Here is a 21,945-nt window from a genome sequence, read left to right as displayed (position 1 = left end):
GCCCAGAGTGAGGAAGTGCTGAGATCACAGAGTGGCAGGCAAATCTGAGCCCGCCTGCCAGCGATCTGGTATGTTTCCCGTGAATGCATTATTAATGAGGCCGATAAGGGGACAATTGTGGCTGGCAGCCAAATGTCTTTTTTCATGCCCATTACTGCACTTAGTACAAATCTGGGACAGTTCCGCCCAGTTGGTGGAGTGGGCAGATATGTGGCAGATGAAGTTCAAAATGGTGAAGTGTGAGGTGATCCATTTAAGTTGGAAGAACAAGGAGAGACAATATAAAATAAAGGGTACAACTTTAAAAGATATGCAGGAGCAGAGGGACATGGGTTTATATGTGCATAAGTCATTAAAGGTGGCAGGGCAGGTGGAGAGAGCAGTTAATAAAGCATACAGTACGCTGAGCTTTATTAATAGGGACATAGAGCATAAGAGTAAGGAGGCTATGCTGAACTTATATCAGACACTAATTAGACCTCAGGTGGAATATTGTGTATAGTTCTGGGCGCCACACTTTAGGAAGGATGTGAACACATTGGCGAGAGTGCAGAAGAGGTTTACAAGAATGGTTCGAGGGATGAGAAACTTCAGTTATGAGGATAGATTGGAGAGGCTGGGACTGTTCTCCTTGGAGAATAGAAGGCTAAGAGGAATTTGATAGAGATGTTCAAAATCATGAGGATGCTAGATAGAGTAGATAGGGAGAAACTGCTCCCACTCGTAAAAGGATTGAGAACGAAAGGGCACAGATTTAAAGTAATTTGCATAAGAAGCAAATGTGATGTGAGAAAAATCTTGTTCACACGGTGAGTGGCTTGGGTCTGGAATGCACTACTTGGAAGTGTGGTGGAGGCAGGTTCAATCAAGGCATTCAAGAGGACATTAGATGATTACTTAAATAGAAACAATGTGCAAGGTTACGGGGAAAAGGTAGAAGAATGACATAATGCCCATTAGTGAGCTGGTGCAGACATGATGGGCCAAACGGCCTCCTTCTGTACAATAATAATTCTGTGATTTTGTGATTCTGTGAAGTCCTACCTCAGGATTTAATGGCCAAGGAAGCATTCATAATGCAGCCAAGCAGTTTGAGTGTTAACCTGCAAAACCTTTCAACTCATGCCTATGGCTAGGTGGCAAGAGTGAGAGAGATTCCTTGCCAGCCATGTATTGGAAAGAATGTTACAGCCTCTACCATCACTATTCATTTCTCTGGAGTGCAACACAAATGTAAAAATGCATGTTACCACAGCAACTTGGACTCCCTGAGTGAATTGTAATACCATCAAACACATTATTTCTTCATTACCTCCTTAAATAATTCAATCAAGTTAGTCAGACATGACCTTCCCTTAAGAAACCCATGCCTGTCCTTGATTAATCTGTGCCTTTCTAAATGATTGTTTATAATGCGCCTCAGAATTTTTTCCCAATAATTTGCACACACTGAAATTAGGCTAACTGGCCTGTATTTACTCATTCAAGCTTCCTCCCTTTTTAAACAGCAGTATAATATTAGCAGTCCTCCAGCACCATTCCTATAGCTAGAGAGGATTGGAAAGTTATGATGAGGGCCTCTTCTATTTCTTCCCTTGTTTCTTTTAGCAGCCTCGAATACATTTCATCTGAGCCCAGTGGTTTATCCCTTTTCAAAGATGCTAAATCCCTTAATATTTCCTCTTACAGTGTTTATCCCATCCAATGTTTCACACCCTTCCTTCTTAACTACAATGTTTCTATCAGCTCCCTCTTTCATGCACGTCTTCCAACTCCATAAATTAAGTTGTCCTTTTAGTTTCTAATTGGCCTTACTCTTTTCTTAACTATCTCTTGTTCTTTATATATTGATAAAACATCTTTGGATTTTCCTGATGTTACTTGTCAATAATTTTTCATGCCCCTCTTTGCTTTCCTAATTTCCTTTTTAATTCACTCTTTCTAAAGTCCTCCTGTGTCTCCATTAATTCCCCTGTAAAGATCTGAGAAGACTTACCCTAAAAGATTAAAGAGGCTCACAGGACAAGGTCCAAGTAAACTACAAAGTGCTGGAGTTTTGTGCTTGTACCTTAGAACAGCATCAGGAGTCCTCAGTTACATTACCCCCTACCCTGCAGCGTCCTCTGTGTTCAGCACTAGAAATGTATAGCACATCCTCAAGCAGTAGTGTTACTTACTTTTGTCAGGTTCCCTCAATTAATACCTTGCTTAGAACTGCCCTTAAGAAACCTTCAACACAGAGTGTTGATCTGCACCTGTGATTCCTTGCACTGGGAGTTTTTGATTTCAGTCATGTCAATCTGGGTAGTTGGCAAGTAGAGGCCAGACACTTAACCTTCATCAAGGTTTAGTAGTAGCACTCATGCCTCTCAGCCAGAGACTTGAGCATACAACCTAAGTTGGCACGCCGGTGCTGCAATATCAGATGAGTTGTTAAACTGAGGCCATGTTTGCTTTCTCAGGTGGACACCAAAGACCCAAAGACACTGCTTGAATAACAGCAGAGTGGTTCACTCTGGTGCCCTGACCAATGCTTAACTTTCAACTAACATTGCTAAAAATAGATTAGCTAATCACTATCTTGTTGTCGGGAGGTCTCGTGGTGCAGTGGGTGCTGCCTCTGCCTCTGAGCCAGAGGCTCTGGGTTTAAGTCCCACTCCAGGACTTGATGGCCACTGCAGCTGTGTTCATAATGTGGCCAAACAGGTTGAGTCTCAACTTGTAAACCCCTCCAACACACACAAATGGCAGGTGGTAAAATCAGGAAAGATTCTCGGTCAGCCTTGTGATAGAAAGAATTTGGAGCCTCTACCATCACTATCCATTGTTTCAGGCTACAACATGCATGTAAAAGTGTATGTTTCCACAGCATCTTGGACTCCTTGTTGGGGGCGGGTTGGTTGACTCAATTGGCTGGAGGGGCGGCGTGGATCACATTGGTGCCAACAGCTCGAGGTTTGATCCATGTTCCGGCTGGGGTGGATTTGGGACCTGCTTTCTTGCTATATCCATGGTGGAGGTTGTGATGTCTGACCTGCCTTCAGGAAGAGGACTCGAAAAGAAGATCTTATTTTTGTTTGTGGGAGACTGCTGTGTGCAAATTGGCTGCCACATTTTCTACATTATAACTGTGACCACACTTCAAATATATTTCATTAGCTGTAGATTGCTTTGGAATATTTTGAGATTATGAATGTGCTATATAAATGCCAGTTCTTTCTTTCTCTTTCTTTTGCTGTGTAGAGACTGGGAGAACCTACCTCTTATTTTTATCTTCTTTTGCTGACAGCCAAGTAAAGGCGAAGCACTAAATATCAACTTGGGCGCTTAGGCGTGTATGGAGCTGTGTCGCCCCATAAGGGCTTTATTTGGCAAGGAGGTAGGCTAGAGGTAGTTATATTGGTGTCATTTTTGTACGAGTTAGCATACAGTTGTTGGAGCGTGCCTGATTGAGGGCTGCAAATGAAAGTCCTACACAATATACAAAAACATGAAGGAATGGAAGAGATTTTCAACTTGCTGCCTGGGTATAAAACAGGGCATTCTCGATCAATCAGAATGAAAATTGGATGGTTTCTATAATGGGCGGCAAATTGGAAATGTAAGTTTTATATCTGGGCACCAAGTTGAAAACTTAGCCTGGGGTCTTGCTGGAGGCTGCATCATCTATTAACGCATGGAGTAACATGCTCTCATTAACCATTCCAGGAAACTGATATAACCCCAGAAAATTACAATGTCCAATGCAATTCCAGAACATTTGTGGAAGAACAAGTGGGGTACAGTGACGAGAGTGGAGAAGGTAACTGTTTTATAATGTTTGGATATCTTATGATGTTCTTAGGGTGCTCTTACCCCTTTGATCTATTTGTATCACACCAGCTGACTGTCTTTGTAACCATCACCCCTCTTTCTGTGTCATTTTGTGCCCAGTAGGGGCAGACATTGATGATGTCAATTTTGCTCTGCAGCCATCCAAAGCCTTGGCCTGCATGTCCTGGGAGTCACCTAATTAATCATTAGGTGTTAACAATCTAACAAGGGGGGATTGGAAACTTAGAGATTGTTGCAAAAATGGTGGGGATGTTTACCTGATTTGGTTAGCTATTTAAAATTGTTGCATTGAATGTTCAGTTCTCTTAAGTTTGATGATTAATTCCCAACCCTATCCCGGTATAACGGGCAACTCTTTCGCTTCCAGTTAAGTGGCACTCAACCCTTTCTTACAATTTACAATTCCTTTCCTTAATACAGCCCTTTTCTCTAATAGTCCCATGCCCTGATTTTGGTTTGTTCACTGTAATGGTTAATTAGGTGGCTTTGAAATCTTCTAATGTTTGGCTGCTTTTGATTTTTCTTTCTACATCAACTTAGAGGCAGTGATAACTGCATTGTTAAACCAAGATTGAACTGAAAGCAATGGTCAGTTTAGACAATAAATCTAATTAAAAATAGAGAGCTTTAATTAGTTGGTGAGCTCTGAAGAAAAGTTTATAGACTGACAGTAAATATCGCTTTGTTCATTTATAAGGAAGTTGGCTTTGAAGGTAAGCACCTGTCTAAGAGAATTGGGGAATTATACCAATCTATAACAATCTCATTAAAACTAAAGTCATTGATAAGGAAGAAATTTATTAAAATGTGCTTTATATGACATTATATTAGGTAATGCAGCAAAGTGCAGTTTTTCTCATGGAGAAGTTGGAATTAAGTATTAAAAGACCTGCTGGTATTTCCATTTTTGCATAAAAAACAGATGTCATGGAATTCGATTAAAGCGACCTCAGAAATGTTCTTTTGGATTATCTGGCTAAAATTCAAAGGAGGCAGAAATTCATTTGCATAATGCAGCATCGAGTTGCTGTTCGTCGCATTCTCACAGTGCCACAAGTCACTTCCAGTGGAGCTTTCTTCAATGATACCAATGAGAAACACCATGTAGGCCATGCATGCTTTTCTTTATTCCTTCACAGGACATGAGCTTCGCTGGCTGGGTCAGCATTTATTGCCCGTCCCTAGTTACTCTTGAGAAGGTGGTGGTAGGGAGCTGCCTTCTTGAACCACTGCAGCCCATGTGGTGTAGGTACACCCACAGTGCTGTCAGGGAGGGAGTTCCAGAATTTTGACCCAGTGCCAGTGAAGGAACTGTGATATATTTCCAAGTTAGGATGATGATTGGCTTGGAGGGGAACTTCCAGGTGGTGGCGTTCCCACCTATCTGCTGCCCTTGTCCTTCTAAATGGTAGTGGCCATGGGTTTGGAAGGTGCTGCCTAAGGAGCATTGGTGAGTTTCTGCAGTACATCTTGTAGATGGTACACACTGCTGCCACTGTGTGTCACTGGTGGAGGGAGTGAATGTTTGTGGATGGAGTGCCAATCAAGTGGGCTGCTTTGTCCTGGACAGTGTCAAACTTCTTGAGTGTTGTGGGAGCTGCACTCATCCAGGGCAAGAGGAGAATATTCCATCACACTTCTGACTTGTGCCTTGTAGATGGTGGACAGGCTTTGGGGAGTTAGGAGGTGAGTTATTCGTTGCATGATTCCTAGCCTCTGACCTGCTTTTGTATCCACAGTATTTATATGGCTAGTCCAGTTCAGTTTCAGGTCAATGGTAACCCTCAGGATGTTGATAGTGGGGGATTCAGTGATGGTAATGCCATTGAGTGTCAAGGGGCGATGGTTCAATTCTCTCTTGTTGGAGATGGCCATTGCCTGGCACTTGTGTGGCATGAATGTTACTTGCCACTTGTCAGCCCAAGCCTGAATATTGTCTGGTTATTGCTGCATTTGGACATGGACTGCTTCAGTGTTTGACGAGTCACGAATGGTGCTGAATATTGTGCAATCATCAGCGAACATCTCCGCTTCTGACATTATGATGGAAGGATGATCATTGATGAAGCAGCTGAAGTTGGTTTGGGCCAAGTACACTACCCTGAGAAACTCCTGCAGTGATGTCCTGGAGGTGAGATGACTGACCTCCAACAACTACAACCATTTTCCTTTGTGCTAGGTATGACTCCAACCAGCAGAGAGTTTCCCCCTGATTTCCATTGACTCCAGTTTTGCTAGAGCTCCTTGATGTCACATTTGATCAAATGTGGCCTTGATGTCAAGGGCAGTCACTCTCACCTCACCTTCGGAGTTCAGCTCTTTTATCTATGTTTGAATCAAAGCTGTAATAAGGTCAGGAGCTGCGTGGCCTTGGCAGAACCCAAACTGGGTGTCAGTGAGCAGGTTATTGCTAAGCAAGTGCCGCTTGATAGCTTTGTTGATGACCCCTTCCATTACTTTACTGATGATCGAGAGTAGACTGATGGGGCAGTAATTGGCCGGGTTGGATTTGTCCTGTTTTTTGTGTACAGGACATACTTGGGCAATTTTCCACATAGCCGGGTAGATGCCAGCATTGTAGCTGTACTAGAACACCTTGGCTAGGGGCACAGTAAGCCCTGGAGAACAAGTCTTCAGTACTATTGCCGGAATATTGTCAGAGCCCATAGCATTTGCAGTATCCAGTACCTTCAGCCATTTCTTGGTATCATGTGGAGTGAATCAAATTGGCTGAAGACTGGCATCTGTGATTCTGAGGACCTCCAGAGGAGGCTGAGATGAACCATCCACCCGGCACTTCTGGCTGAAGATGTAGCAGCCCCCCCCCACCCCTGTATATTTGCCCATGGGAAATGATGTAGGTCTGCAATCATCATTTAAAGCAGAATTACATGAATGAATTTCTCTCCCACTTGGTTTTGTCATAAGAACTGCTGTTAAGTGTATGTTTTATTGTTGTTAATAATAATAATTATTGCATGATTATTATATCTCTGACATTTAATGCTGTGAGCCATGTTATTTTGAAGTGTAAATTATAAGTGTGGACACCTCTCCTCTAACATCATGAGTGCTTTGCTCACTCTGTGCTCGGTCTCACATAGATAGCGCTCCTGAGGAACCACTGAACAGCTCTGCAGACGAGGTCTCCATTTTGAAAAGGCTGGGCCTTCAAAGGTAGGCAACAGTAGCCTCTGTGTATGGTCCTGAGGACAATAATCTTATTCTGGAATAATAACTCAGGTTCATATTACTCACAAGGTCCCAATGACATCTTAAACTCTCAATTGGATCTCTTACTTATTATTAACTCTGTGTGTAATATTACAATATTGCCATGTAGAGGCAATGTTTTTCCTCCAGTAGTTTCTGGATTATCTCATTGTTTTAGTCAAACCAAGCTTACCTCAGTGACAAGTCATCACTATCCAAGCACGATGACTACTGAAATATCAGCAGCACTGTCCAATGCAAGCACAGAGAGATGAAAGGCGCTTGGCTGAATCAGAAAGCAGGCATACTTCAGTCAAATGCTGAGCACAAAAATGGGAAGAGATTCTATGATGCTCTGAAATCTATCTTCGGGCCCCAGTCCGCTGGTTCGCAACAATTCTCTGTGCCAACGGGTCAACACTGTTCACAGGAAAAGCACAAGTTCTACTAAGATGGGCATGGCACTTTAAACACATCCTCAATTGGCCTTCATCCATCAATGAAGGAGCAATCAACAGGCTACCACAGGTTGCCATCAACTGCTCGCTTGATGGCCTCCCATGCTGTTCGAAACAACAAACGCAATCAAACTCCTGTCTAGTGGCAAAGCCCCAGGAGCTGATACTATCCCATGTAAGGTCTACAAAGCCGGAGGTCAATGCCTGGTTAAGAAGTTTGCTGAACTCTTTCAATCTATGTTGGGGGTAAGGAACCATCCACAAGAATACAAAGATTGTCCATTGTCCATCTGTACATGCATAAGGAAACTCGCCAATCATGCAACAATTATAGAGGAATTTCACTCCTCTCCATCGCCAGCAAAATCTTCCCCAGAATCCTTCTGAACCACTTAGTGTAACATCTCAACCAGGATCTGCTGCCAGAGAGTCAGTGCGATTTCAGAAAAGATTGAGGAACCACTGATATGGTGTTTGTAGTTAGACAGGAGAAATGCCAGGAACAGAAGATGGACCTCACCATCACCTTTGTTGACCTGACCAAGGCCTTTGACACAGTCAGCTGTGAGGGCTATAAAGGGTAATTTGGCTGCCCTGAGAACTTCATCACAATGGTTCGACAGTTCCATTATGGCATGCTCATGTGTGGCTCGGATGGTCAGTCTCCTGACTCATTCCCAGTTAAACATGGAATTAAACAGAGCTGTGTGCTAGCCCCAACCCTCTTCAGCATGTTTTCCTCTGCCATGCTCTCCAATGCCTTCCATGATGGTGATCCTGGCATCATAATCAAGTAGCGCATGTTTTAGGAACCTGCCCAGTCTGAGACAACTCCAGGCAAAGACCAAGGTCTTTAGCACCATTCTTCACAATTTCCTGTTTTGCTGATGACTGTGCACTCGTTATCAGATCAGAGCTGGATATGCTATGTAGTGTGGACTTGTTCTCCAATGCATGCAACAACTTCTGCCTTACAATCAGCATGAAGAACACTGAAGTAATGTGCCAGCCAGCTCCTGGAAAGCCTATCTTGAGCTCAAGGTTTCAGTCCATGGCCAGAACAAGTCAACAGTGGATAAGTTCATGAATCTCAACAGCACACTCTTTCAAGCTGTCTATATTGATGACGAGACACATGCGTGAATTGCCAAAGCAAACGTAGCTTTCAGCAGGTTTTGAACATCAGTCTGGGAGCTTAGGGGGGGTAAGTCTGTTTACCAAACTGAAAATCTATAGAGCAATAGTCCTGCCCACTCTGTTCTGTACGTGTGAGGCTTGAACTCTGTATGAAGGTCAAGTCATGAAGCTCAACCACTTTCACTTGAGCTACCTTCGGAAGCTTCTGAAGATCAGATGGCAGGCCAAAATACCAGACACCGAGATGCTCACCAAAACTTGCATGCCAAGTATCCACACCATATTGAGACAGTCACAACTGAATTGGGCTGATCATATAGACAGAATGTCTGACACTCACTTACCAAAGCAAATCTTCTATGGAGAGCTTGAGTGGGGTGTATTCTCAAAGGAAGAACACTCTGAAGGCTTCATGTAGGAGTTTTGATATTGGCTCTAAGTTCTGGGAGAAGTTTGCACAGGATTGCTGCACCTGCCGTAACGAAATAAAAAAGGCTGCTGCCTCCTTTGAAAGCAAATGCATATCAGAGGCAGAGAGAAAATCCCAAACCAGCAACTCGTCCAAATCTCAATTGAGTGCCGTATCCTGTCTTAGTTGCAACAGAACCTCCCAGGCGCAGATCGGCCTTAGCAGTCACCTATGTACTCACCAGAACGCTACCAAACATCCCAGATGATGCACATGGTCATCTTCATCTCAAAGAGTGAACAACACAATATTTAACTTCTGCTATATGTATTACTGATATTACTTTGTTCTCTCTTTCTTATTATGTCATATTCCTAGTATTACAGCATGATAATGCTGCTTTGTCTAGCGTTATCATTTCTGTATTTAGCAGTACTGTACTATGACATGATGTTGCTCCTTTCCATAATATTACTGGTAATATTGTTCACCATAGCTTCCCTATGACCTCTTGGCAGAGATCCTTCCACATAAATTGGGGGCCACATTGACTTTGATGGAAAGGTAAATCAGGAGACGTGTATAATGGGCAGCTGATCCCATATCACTTGTTATCCAGCGTCAGCCAAAGCTAAAATTACCCCTATCCCCGAGTCATTGATGAAATTATACTATATCTTCAATGTTGTGAGGGGTGGGGGAGTATTTTCCACTCAACATACATGATTCAAGTACAAACCCACATTGTTTTACTCCAAGGCAATTGTGCAATCGCTGGATCTGGGACATTTCCCTAAGAACAGAAAGGAAAGCCTGACATCTCCAGGCCAGTTGTGCACTGGTCTGATCGATCAAATGCAATGGGCTCTGGTTTCTGTTCCTTCATGGAGCATACAGAATCAGTGTGCAGTTCAGCCCTGAAGATTGTGGACTTGGTGGAAATTACAGGCTGAAGACCTTGCTTTGCTCTCACTGGTGGGGTTGTTGACCACAGACTTCAATGGGACTGCACCTCCTAGGAAGTGTTTTGTTTGATAGCTACTCTGTCACTACACAGGCCTATCCAGATGGTCAAAATCTCAGGGATAAAGTACAATTCTCTAACTGTTATCACTACTGGTATTATATCAGTTACTACAGGGCCCATTAAGTTGAACCTTGAGCATGAAGCCATTGCCTTCCAGGAACACATGTGACAGGAGCTGGTACACAGAGGAGAGATGGCCATGAGGACATTTCATGCAAGAAAAATTAATGATCTGGAGTTTCTTCCTCCTGGAATACAGCATAAAACTTGCACCTGAAGTTGCGCCCACAATTGCATCCATTTTCACAGAAGCACAGAATTTTAATGGCATAGAAGGAGGCCATTCGGCCCATTGTGTCTGCACTGGCTCTCCAGATGAGCATTATGACCGAGTGCCATTGCGCTGCCATTTCCCCATACCCCTGTGCATTCTTTCTATTCAAATAATCATCTAATGCCCTCTTGAATGCTTCAATTAAACCTGCCTTCACCACGCTTCCAGGTAGTGCATTCCAGAACTGAACCAATCGTTGTGTGAAAAAGTTTTTTCTTACGTCACACTTGCTTCTTTTGTAAATCACTTTAAATCTGTGCCCTCTCGTTCTTGATCTTTTAAAAACAGGAACAGCTTCTCCCCATCTACTCTATCCAGCCCCCTCATGATTTTGAACAACTCTATCAAATCTCCTCTTAGCTTTCTTCTCTCCGAGGAGAACAGTCCCAACCTCTCCAATCTGTCTTCATAACTGAAGTTTCTCATCCCTGGAACCATTCTTGTAAACCTCTTCTGCGGTCTCTCCAATGTGTTCACATCCTTCCTATAGTGTGGCACCTAGAACTGTACACAATATTCCAGCTGAGACATAATGAGTATATTGTATAAATTCAGCTTGGCTTCCCTGCACTTGTACTCTATGCCCCTATTAATAAAGCCCAGGATACTATATGTTTTATTAACTACTCTCTCCACCTGCCCTGCCACCTTCAATGATATATGCACATGTACACTCAGGTCATTCTGCTCCTCCACCCCTTCAAAATTTCACCCCTTATTTTATATTGTCTCTCCATGTTCTTCCTACCAAAATGCATCACCTCACACTTCTCCGCATGGAACTTCATTTTCCATTAATATTGCAGTAATAAAAATGTGGCAGATCTTTGAGTAAATATTGCTTTATAATTTTGCTGTGTTACAGTATGCGAGTTGAAATAAACTGAATGAGTCAGTCCAGGGAGACAGGAGTTTCTTGGACTTGTCAGCAGTCTCAGGGTATGATTACCCTTAGGATATGGAACAGTATGGTTCTGAAAGATTTTCATCTTGGGGTTTTGCCCACCTCATGTCTGGGTCTGTTATAGGTTAATTGATAGCAACTCATTACCATAATTAGTCAACAACTGCTATTAATTTTGTATCATGCAATTACCAGGATGGCAGAAGATGAATCACAAAATCACAGAATTGTTATGGTGCAGGAAGAAGTCTTTTTGGCCCTTCAGGTCTGCACTGGCTCTCTGAATGAGCATTATGACTCAGTGCCATTCTCCTGCCTTTTCCCCATAACCCTGCACATTGCTTCTATTCAAATAATCATCCAATGCCCTTTTGATTGAACTTGCCTCTGCCATACTTCCAGGCAGTGCATTCCAGACTTGAACCACTCGCTGTGTGAAAAAGTTTTTTCTCACATCACATTTGCTTCTTTTGCAAATCACTTAAAACCAGCACACTCTGGTTCTCGATCCTTTTACAAGCAGGAACATTTTCTCTCTGTCTACTCTGTCCAGCTCCCTCATGATTTTGAACACCTCTATCAACTCTCCTCTTAGCTTTCTCCTCTCCAAGGAGAACAGTCCCAGATTCTCCAATCTATCTTCATAACTGAAGTTTCTCATCCTTGGAACCATTCTTGTAAACCTCTACTGCACTCTCTCCAATGCGTTCACTACCTTCCTAAAGTGTGGTGTCCAGAACTGTACACAATACTCCACTTGAGGTCTAACTAGTGTCTTATATAAGTTCAACATAACCTCTATGCTCTTGTACTCCATGCCACTATTAATAAAGCCCTAGATACTGTATGCTTTATTAACTGCTCTCCACACCTGTCCTGTCATCTTCAATGATCTATGCTCCTGCACCCTCTTAAGAGTTGTACTCCTTTTTTTACATTGTCTCTTCATGTTCTTCCTACCAAAATGCATCACCTCACACTTCTCCGCATTGAACTTAATCTGCCACCTATCTGCCTACTCCACCAAATGTCTATGTCCTTTTGAAGTTTCACACCATCCTCCTCGCAGTTTGCAGCACTCCCAAGCTTCATGTCATCTGCAAACTTTGAAATTGTCCACCGCACATCAGGATCTAGATCATTAATATATATCAGGAAAAGCAAGGGTCCCAATACCGGCCCCTGGGGAACTCCACTACAAACCTTCCTCCAGCCTGAAAAATATCCATTGACCATTACTCTCTGCTTCCTATTTTTCAACCAATTTTGTATCCACATTGCTACTGTCCCTTTTATTCCATAAGCAATAACTTATCTCTCAAGTCTGTCATATGGCACTGCATCAAATGCCTTTTGAAAGTCCGTGTACACCACATCAACAGCATTACCCTCATCAACCTTTTCCGTTACCTTTTCAAAAAACTCCAACAAGTTAGTTAAACATGATTTCCCTTTTAGAAATCCATGCTGCTTCTTTATCAACCCATATTTTTTCATGTGACTACTAATTCTATCCTGAATAATTGTTTCTAGAATCTTGCCCACCACTGAAGTTAAACTGACTGGTCTGTAATTGCTGGGCTTATCCTTACAACCTTTTTTGAACAAGAGCATAATGTTTGCAATTCTCCAGTCTTCTGGTACCATCCTGAGCCTAGGGAAGACTGAACAATTGTGGCCAATGCCCCTGCAATTTCTACTCTCACTTCCTTCAATATCCTTGAATGCATCACATCCGATCCCAGTGCCTTGCCAACTTTAAGTACCGACAGTCTATTCAACATTTCCTCCTTATCAATTTTGAACACTTCTAGTGACAGAGTTTCCTAGTCTGTCACCATGGCACTTTGCTGTAACTCAAACTGCACAGGGACAGGCTTCTGCATCCATTTAATAAATTATGCATATTTTTATTTTACAGAGAGTTCTACACTGAGAAAGAAGTTGAGGTAAGTCCAGCATGCCTTTGTTTTCTGTCAAGGTTCAATTGTGAAGGGTAACCCGCCTGTACTCGATTCTGTCCTCAGCTAATCTTAATTTATACCTTCTAGCTGGAGTCAATGGATAGTGTTCAGGAACTCTGGCTGGTTTCCACACTATCCTCGCCCCATCTGAGAGGTGCTGAGGCCAATTGGTCCAACTGCCTCTGCAACTGAGTTAAGGAGCCTAGCACAGACTGGGGACCATTTCTTCTGAAGGGCTCAGTTAGATGGTGCCTCTGCTAATTGAACCATCAGGCGAGCCATTGAGTTTAACCCACTGTCAGAACATTTAGCAAGTAACTGTTCCCTAACACATTTATTCACAATCACTGCCCTCAAATTCAAATTCCTCTATGATCTCTCCATTCTCCCTTTAATCTTGTATCACCATGTGCACCATTTGGCCTTTGACTCTGTGCATCTCCACCTCGCTCCACCCCACATTAGTGACACATTCTCCACCATCTCAACCATACTCTCTGGCACTCCCCTTTGTCATTTGTCTCTCTATCTTCTCAAAACACACCTGTTATGACTGTCTCTACCTAACTTTTATGCTATGGCTCTTTATCCATTACCCTATTTATTTCTATTTAAGATGTCCTGAGATTTTGAGTGAAAGACGTTATGTAAATGCAAGTTGCTGTTGTGACTACTGGGGTAAAATAGTTAAGACATAGAGTGCGCAGTGAAGTATTAAATAAATGGGAAGAAAAGATATGTATCCCCTATGGGCAAGGGATGTTAAAAAGAGGCCCCTTCTATCCTGTCAGGTTGATGTGTAAGATTCATGGCACTATTCAAAGAAGAGCAGAACTGTTCTACTTGGCCTCACCAACATCTAAAACAGATTATCTGGCCATTATCGCATTGCTGGTTGTGGAATCTTGTCATGCACAATTGGTTGCCATGTTCTCTACACTACAATGGTGTCTACACTTCAAAATTATTGTATTGACTGTAAAATGCTTTTGGAAATCCTAAAGAAATGAAAGGCATTATATAAATGCAAGATCTTTCTTTCCATGGGACATTGATTGGTTTTGATGCAGTGTTTCTCCACAATGCTGAATCAAACATCAGAAACTCTCTGTGGTTGGGGAGAGGCGGGGGGGTGGTGTTGAAGCATCAAGGAAGAGCAGCCACTTCCACCCCACATTAATGTGTTGTGCTTGATCCTTTGAGCTGTTGCCCCATCTGAGCAGCTGTGTGACAGGAAGAATTTGAACCTGAATACATGCTATAGTGTCCTCAGTAGGATTCACATTGAGGTTCCTTTCTCTGACACTGCAGAATTCTCTCTCTTTTTCTCTCCAAGTCTGCGTTCATACACTTGTCTCTCGCATTCAAGTCTGACATGTTCACATTGAAGCAACGGCTTGAAGTGGAGGAAAGAGCCCGGGATGCAGCTGAGGAAAACATCCGCAAGGAGCTGGAGGGATGTAAAATAATACTGCAGGTAATGGAGGAATAGAGGCAAGAGCTGGAGATTGGAAAGCAATACTGTAGATACTGGAGGATGGATCCTGGTACGGCAGGGGTTAAAATAATGCTGCAGATACTGGGAAAATAGAGACAGGAGCTGGTTGTTATTGTATGTTTTATATCTTGGGTCTATGCTGAGATGACACTAGTTTCTAAGTGTGCAGAAACTTTATTTACAGTTTTATGCAATGCATGAGGAGGTGTTGTAGTGCAGTGGGTGGCATCCCTGCCTCAGAGCCAGAAGCCACGTGATGGAAAGAAAATTGGTGCCTCTCTCATCACTATCCATAGCTCCAGGCTACAACATGCATGCAAAAGTATATGTTGCCAAAATAGCTTGGACTCCTTGTGGGCTCAGTTGGTTAGATGTATGTGGATATGATTAGTATGCGGTTCGATCCCATTCCAGCTGGGGTGGATTTGGGACCTGCCTCCTTGCCCTGACCATGGTGGAGTTTGTGGCTCTGTGAGTCAGACCTGCCTTCAGGCAGAGAACTCAAGAAGCAGAATTTACAATACTGTAAAATGCCTACACCATTATCCCATTGGCTTCTGTGGTGTCTGTTTACTTATCTCTGAGTTAACACCCAGGCTTAACCAATCAAACACAGTAAGCATAGATCCATTACCAGACTCACATAATCAAACACAGAGAAATTGAACCATTCAGCACTGCAGAGGATACAAAGTAATGCTGGGGGAATGGGACCAGGCGTTGGAGGGTTTGCTGTGACCACATCCATTTAGATGTGGATGTTCAAAAGCTAACAGCTGTGATTGATTCTGTACAGAAACTGAAAACAGTTTGTTTCGATGGGCAGCGACTGGAGATTCTAAAACAGCTGGAGTGGAACCTGCAGATCCTGGAAGGCTCCATCAGCCGAGTGGCCAACAAGTCTGAGGTACTAGGAGCAGTACACCAGGTATGTGTGTGGATTTGTTTTCGCTAAAGAGGGTACCTTGTTTAAATTAATTACCTTTATGAGTGTTAGTATTCATCATCGATCTGTATATATACTCAGTTTATGTCTAATGTTAGATGTGATTCTGCAATTGGACAACACTTGCTGAACAATCCTGAGTGTGCCAAGAATTATACTAACAACCAATTTAAGATTATCAGTTGGGCTTGCAATGTGGCTCACTTGAGCTTGCTAGAAACTATATATATTCATATGCAGGGATTTATACTCTGTAGGCAAAAGGAACATGTCCAGGCATTGCACCTTCTTTGAAATCAACAAAAACGTGGGGGCAAACGTTCCCTGGTGCATTCTCCATGGCAATGCCTCAACCAATCAGAGTCAACTTGCCAACCAATCAGCACCCTTTTTTGATGCTGTATATATAGTTACTCCCTTTGAAATTTGATATTCTTGTGTCTGTCCTGATGAGTGCAAGATTTGTCTCTTTTTTCACCAATATTCAATTTATGTGCAGTATTACTCAGAGACCAAAATACTAGACCTGTCAGTGCTAGTACCACGTTCCCTTTGTAGGCATGTACCACTGTCAGTTTCATGAGTCCCAATAACAGCTTGGTAACACTTGTGTTGCCTTTGCAGGAATGCACTTCATCAGTTTATATGTCAAGCTATAATTAGTGGCCTGTACAGTACTACTGTCAGTGCCAGAACCAGGCTTCCATTTGTAGATCTGTCAATGCCACATACTTACAAACCATCTGCTATTGAGCAATGTGTTATTTTTGAATTTTCTCCACAACCCCTGTTCAAAACTCTTATGTGGAGTTGCTGCTCCAGATTTAAATGCCCTGGATAGTGTGACCATAGTTCATGAGATCAGGAGATTGTACCATGGTGTGCATGATCTTCACATCTGGAGCAGCAACTGGAGGTAGAAATCCCAGTATCGCTTGTGGAGGAGAACCAAGTGTGACATTCTCACCCATGACCCATTCCTGATCACCCAGCCTGATACTCCTTCCCTAGTTCCTTCCAAAGATCTTGTATTACTTTGTTGCTGTGAAGGTTTAGTGGTAGGGTTGTGCATGAATAAAGCTTAGTTTGGGCAGAGCAGAGCAGAATTTGGTGTACTGTGTACACTGTAATGTGGGAAATGTAGGAAAGAGTTAAAGAGAGAAAGAAAGACGGAAAGAACTTGCATCAATTTGCACACAACAATGTCCCAACACACAGCAATGTGATAATGATCAATAAATCTGTTTTAACGATGTTGGTTGAGGGATAACCAGACCACTGGAGAGAACTCGACTGCACACCATTAACATTTACAATATGAAGGCAGATTCTGAGTGGCAAAATTCATATACTTATGTGCTACATTCCTATGAATGCTGTTTATGTTCAGACAGTAACCAGTTTATTCTATTTTATTTGAATTGGATCAATGCCCGTATGAAAGTGGCACATAAGAATGTAACGCAAGCTTTGATTGTTTGTACTTGAACTTTGCTGGCAGGAGCTTATACTTTTAGATGTCCTAAACAATAAGAACCAGTATCAGACAGGGTTGCTTGTGTTTGCCTGGTCCAAAAAGTAGGCAGGAAGCAGAATAGGAACAGGCCAGGAGATGGAATCATAGTTTGAGTACTGATATTTACTTTGCAACTAATGCAATTAATTAAAAGGATATACTGGCATTGGAGGCAGTCCAGAGGAGGTTCACTATGTTGATCCCGGGTAGGGAGGGATTTTCTTATGAGGAGAGGTTGAGTAGGCTGGGCCTGTATTCATTGGAGTTTAGAAGAATGAGAGGTGACTTCTTGAAACATATAAGATTCTTAGGGGACTTGACAGGGTAGATGCTGAGAGGTTGTTTCCCCTTGTGGGAGAGTCTAGGACCAGAGAGCATAATCTCAGAGTAAGGGGGCGCAAGTTTAAGACAGAGTTGAGGGGGAATTTCTTCTCTCAGAGGTCAGTGAACCTGTGGAATTCTTTACCACAGAGGGTTGTAGAGGCTTGGTCATTAAGTATATTCAAGGTTGAGATAGATTTTTAATCAGTATTGGAATCAAGGGTTATGAGGAAAAGGCAGGACAGTGGAGTTGAGGATTATCAGATCAGCCATGATCTCATTGAATGGTGGAGCAGACTCAATGGGCCGAATGGCCTACTTCTGCTCCTATGTCTTATGGTTTCCTGGTCTAAAAGCTTCAACCACATCAAGCAACTATCATAAGACATGGATGTAAATGGGGAATGGGATTTTGGTTTAGAGCTCAGGTTTTTCAGTCCCCAATTTAACCCAGGTCACCTGGGAGGATTGCCTGTGGACAACTCCCCAGGGGTACTTCTGAGGTCCAAGCGAGGTATTCTTGGATCTCCCCAGCACTGATCTCTCCTTCTTTCGTTCTCTCAGCATTGGTAGGTTTTGGTAACCCCTCAGTTATAGAGTGGAGTAGATAATTCATCACTTTGAGCCTGTTACACCAATCAATTAAATAGTGACTAATTTGTGCCTTAGCTCTATTTACCTGCCTTGGTTCCATATCCCTTAATATCCTTGCCGAACAAAAAATCTATCAATCCTAGCTTCAACATGTTCAGCTTTTCCCTAGCCTCAATAGTTTTCTGAGGGAGAGAATTCCAGATTTCCATTACCTCTCTGTGCAACACCTGTGAACAGCCTAGGTCTAATTTTAAGGTTATAGCCTCTTGTTCAGGACTGTCCCACCAGAGCAAATAGTTTCTCTTTATCCAGCCTATTCAAATCCTTAAATCATCTGAAACACCTCAATTAGATCACCCTGTAATCTTTAATACCCAAATGTTCTCTCAATACTAACTTGATACCAGTTCTTGGAGATGACTGAGGACAGCCATCTTGTGGATTGTTCTTTATCTGCTCCCTTTTAGTGTTGCCCATTGCCTCCCAGCTCAAGAGCTGAGGCCATGTTAAACCCACAAATTTACTTTGAACTGATTAAATCTTGGAATAAGGGGACCGAAATGTTAAATAGGTACCAGCAATCCTTGGGAGATGGCATTCGCAAGCTTCCCCAGCAGTGCCTGGCTTCTACTCCAATTCCCCTTCCACTCACCAGTATCGGTGTAATTCCTACAGACTTTGGGCGGGAGGCAGTTCAGCACACCTGCGCCTGTGGAGTTAAAATGGGCCAGGCCTTGCTCTGAGCTCTTGGTTTGGGGGGGGCGGGGTGGAGGGTGGGTCCCAGCCTAGCTCTGGCCTGATTCGGAGTGGTCCCAAAGTTTTCCGTATTACGTGACACCGGATATTCCCTGTGGTCTGAACATTCAGTGTTTCAGTGCATACTGAACCAGTGTTGCTGGAGCATGCATTGCAAGAATTCTAATTAGGAGGAGGGATATTGAATACATTTCTTGGACAGTCCTACACTTCTTCTAGAGGAGTTTCCCTTACACAGATCATTGATTAGAGATACGGCCACAATACTATAGCCCTGAGTCTCTGCCGCATACTCCCTGCGGCCTGGCTCCCGACCGGAGAATTAGGATCATGGAATCACATGCTCATACGTGACGTGTTTTGCAGGAAGCACGAGTGAGTCAGAGTGTGCAGCTGATGATCGAACATGTGGAGAATCTGAAAAGTGTGCACGCCAAGGAATATGCGGAGCTTCAGGAAATGAAGAAAATCATTCAGCAGAACTCAAGGAATAGGCAGTTTGGAGACATAAGAGGTAAGGACCACCTCTCACCAACATGATGGATATCAACAGAATTCCAGGCATTCAAGTGCAATCCCCACAAGCTCTCAAATCAAAAGATATGGGCTCCAAGTTTGAAGAGGGAATGTATATGGGCCACTATGATTAGCGAGCTGGATTCTTACCTATTCCTCCCTCTCCTGATAACGGATGAGACAGTGTCAGAGAATGATAGTATTTGGTGCAGCCTAGAGTCCCTCACTAATCCGCCAGTGTTTCCCTTTAAATGCTGGTCGACCCTTCCATGCCCACCACATGCAAATGGTGATGGGGTGATGTGATACAGGTCTCCACTTAATTTTCATTGCTCTCACCTGTGGCACAGCCACTTCCCAGGACCATCCAGGGGAAAGTTATATTATGACCCAAGAATGCAACAGTAACAACCCATAGGTCCCCTCAGCGCAGGGCATTGGTGAGACCGCATCTCAAATACTGTGTACAATTTTGGTCTCCTTATTTAGGGGAGGATGTAAATGCATTGGAGGTGGTTCAGAGGAGGTTTACTAGATTGCTGTCTGGAATGAGTGGGTTGTCTTATGAGGAAAGGCTGGACAGACTGGGCTCGTTTCCACTGGACTTTAGAAGAGTGAGGGATGATTTGATTGAAGTATATAACATCCTGAACGGCCTTGACAATATGGACTTCGAAAGGATGTTTCCTCTTTTGGGTGAGTCCAGGACTAGAGGGCACTGTTTTGAAATTAGGGGTCACTCTTTTAGGACAGAGATGAGATTTTTTTTCTCTCAGGGGGCTGTGCAACTTTGGAACCCTCTGCCTCAGAAGGCAGTGAAGGTGGGGTCATTGAATATTTTTAAGGCAGAGGTAGATAGATTCTTGTTAGGCAAGGGAATCAAAGGTTATCGGGGGTCGATGGGAATGTGGAAATCCAAACACAACAAAATCAGCCACGATCTTACTGAATGGCAGAGCAGGTTCGAGGGGCTGAATGGTCTACTCCTGTTACTATTTCTTGTGTTCTTATGCTCTTAGCAGAGGGACAGTACCTTGTAGTGGCTTCTTCTCCCACCTTTCCGGCCCTCACTTTCCTTGTCTGTAGGCTTCAGATCCTGCCAAGACTTACAAACAGTGGCTGTGCAGACCTTCAGGGTGATTGTGCCCATTTAGTTGCTCAGCAACAGTGCTCCTATGCAGAACCATTGGGATTCTGCAGCGGGTTACTGGCCACCTAGGTGGCAGCAATTCCATGGGAAGCTCACCATGCTTACCTGATGAACTCCAACCTAGGAAACTGGGTCAGGTTTACAGCAGCATTGGGGAAGTGGGCAGGAGACCAGCTGGAAGGAATGTGTGACACAAACTTCCCAAGGCATTGGGGGCTGAGAGAAAAGAAAGTTTAAGGGGGAACTGGTACCAATATCATTCAAAGGAATGGGTGACTGAGGGCTGAGGTGGGGCTGTAGGGTAAAATTATTTTCTCTTTGGTTAAATATGTTCTCAGGATATAGGCGATGCCAGCATGGTCACATTTCTGCATGGGCTTTCTTCTGTGGCAATTGTCTGTTTGAATGAGTAATGCAGTCAGCCATGAAAGAAAGTATTAAAGACCAACCATATAGCACAGAACTGGAGTCACATGGTGGCTAGATTGAACAGGTACCTTTCCTCATATGGACCAACTTCCTTTTACTCCGATAGTTTTTGCTGGTGCCAGACCACCTGTTAAATGCAGTGGGATTCTAAAAGTTAGGTGGCTTGTTCAATATCATGACTCTGCTACATCCCTCAAACTACCAGCCCTATTCTTGCATAGCACCGGTGCTTTGGATCAATCTCATTCACCAGCAACACAGCCATGTTGAAAAAAATCGAGGTTTCTAAACGCTGTAATGTACTCTCTTACAGATGATGCTGACTTTCAAACGAAGCATCAAATGATGAGAACTATACATCAGGTAAATCAGTACTGCAGACTCATTACCACAAAGATATTTTAAATATGGTAGATTAGGGGGAAGTGGTCACATTTTTCATAATGAAGATTTAGGCAATGGATAATGGCAAATTTGATCTTTGAGTTCTTTGTTCCTGATAATTTTTATAAAGTTCTTTAGGGTTAATATACTGCTATGTGATCCTAATAAACTTTAATCCACTGGGTTGATGACTTCATTCAAATGACATTTAAAGCATTTTCATGTGTTAAAATATTACAAAGTATGAGCTCACCCCATTACCTGCTAACTGCAGTATCATTACATCATCCCACCCATTGTGCTTCCTGTTTACATCACTGATAAACAGCTTTAGCGGAGTTTCTTTTCTAAAAATTCTTTAATGGGCGGCACTGACAAGGCCGCTTATCCCTAACTTCCCTTGAGAAGGTGGCAGTGAGCCGTTCCCTTGATCCGCTGCAGTCCATGTGGTGTAGGTACACCCACAGTGCTGTTAGGAAGGGAGTTCCAGGATTTTGACCCAGCGATGGTGAAGGAACAGCGATATAATTCCAAGTCAGAATGGTGTTGGCTTGG

At 43.1% G+C, this 21,945-nt stretch overlaps 1 protein-coding gene across 1 annotated transcript in view; it reads left to right on the top strand.

The window, feature by feature from the left end:
* LOC121282409 (inositol 1,4,5-triphosphate receptor associated 2) overlaps window positions 1–21,945 on the top strand; it is a 74,907-nt gene that overhangs the window by 4,771 nt on the left and 48,191 nt on the right. The window contains exons 2-8 of the mRNA XM_041196125.1: window positions 3,709–3,802; window positions 6,939–7,011; window positions 13,238–13,265; window positions 14,617–14,757; window positions 15,575–15,706; window positions 19,278–19,425; window positions 21,320–21,369. Coding sequence (XP_041052059.1) covers window positions 3,709–3,802; window positions 6,939–7,011; window positions 13,238–13,265; window positions 14,617–14,757; window positions 15,575–15,706; window positions 19,278–19,425; window positions 21,320–21,369 — 666 coding nt within the window. The remainder of the gene's footprint in view (window positions 1–3,708; window positions 3,803–6,938; window positions 7,012–13,237; window positions 13,266–14,616; window positions 14,758–15,574; window positions 15,707–19,277; window positions 19,426–21,319; window positions 21,370–21,945) is intronic.

Source organism: Carcharodon carcharias, chromosome 9, assembly GCF_017639515.1.
Source record: "Carcharodon carcharias isolate sCarCar2 chromosome 9, sCarCar2.pri, whole genome shotgun sequence".
NCBI lineage: Eukaryota > Metazoa > Chordata > Chondrichthyes > Lamniformes > Lamnidae > Carcharodon > Carcharodon carcharias.
Note: the sequence above shows the minus strand (reverse complement) of the source record. Positions and strands in the feature narration are given on the sequence as shown.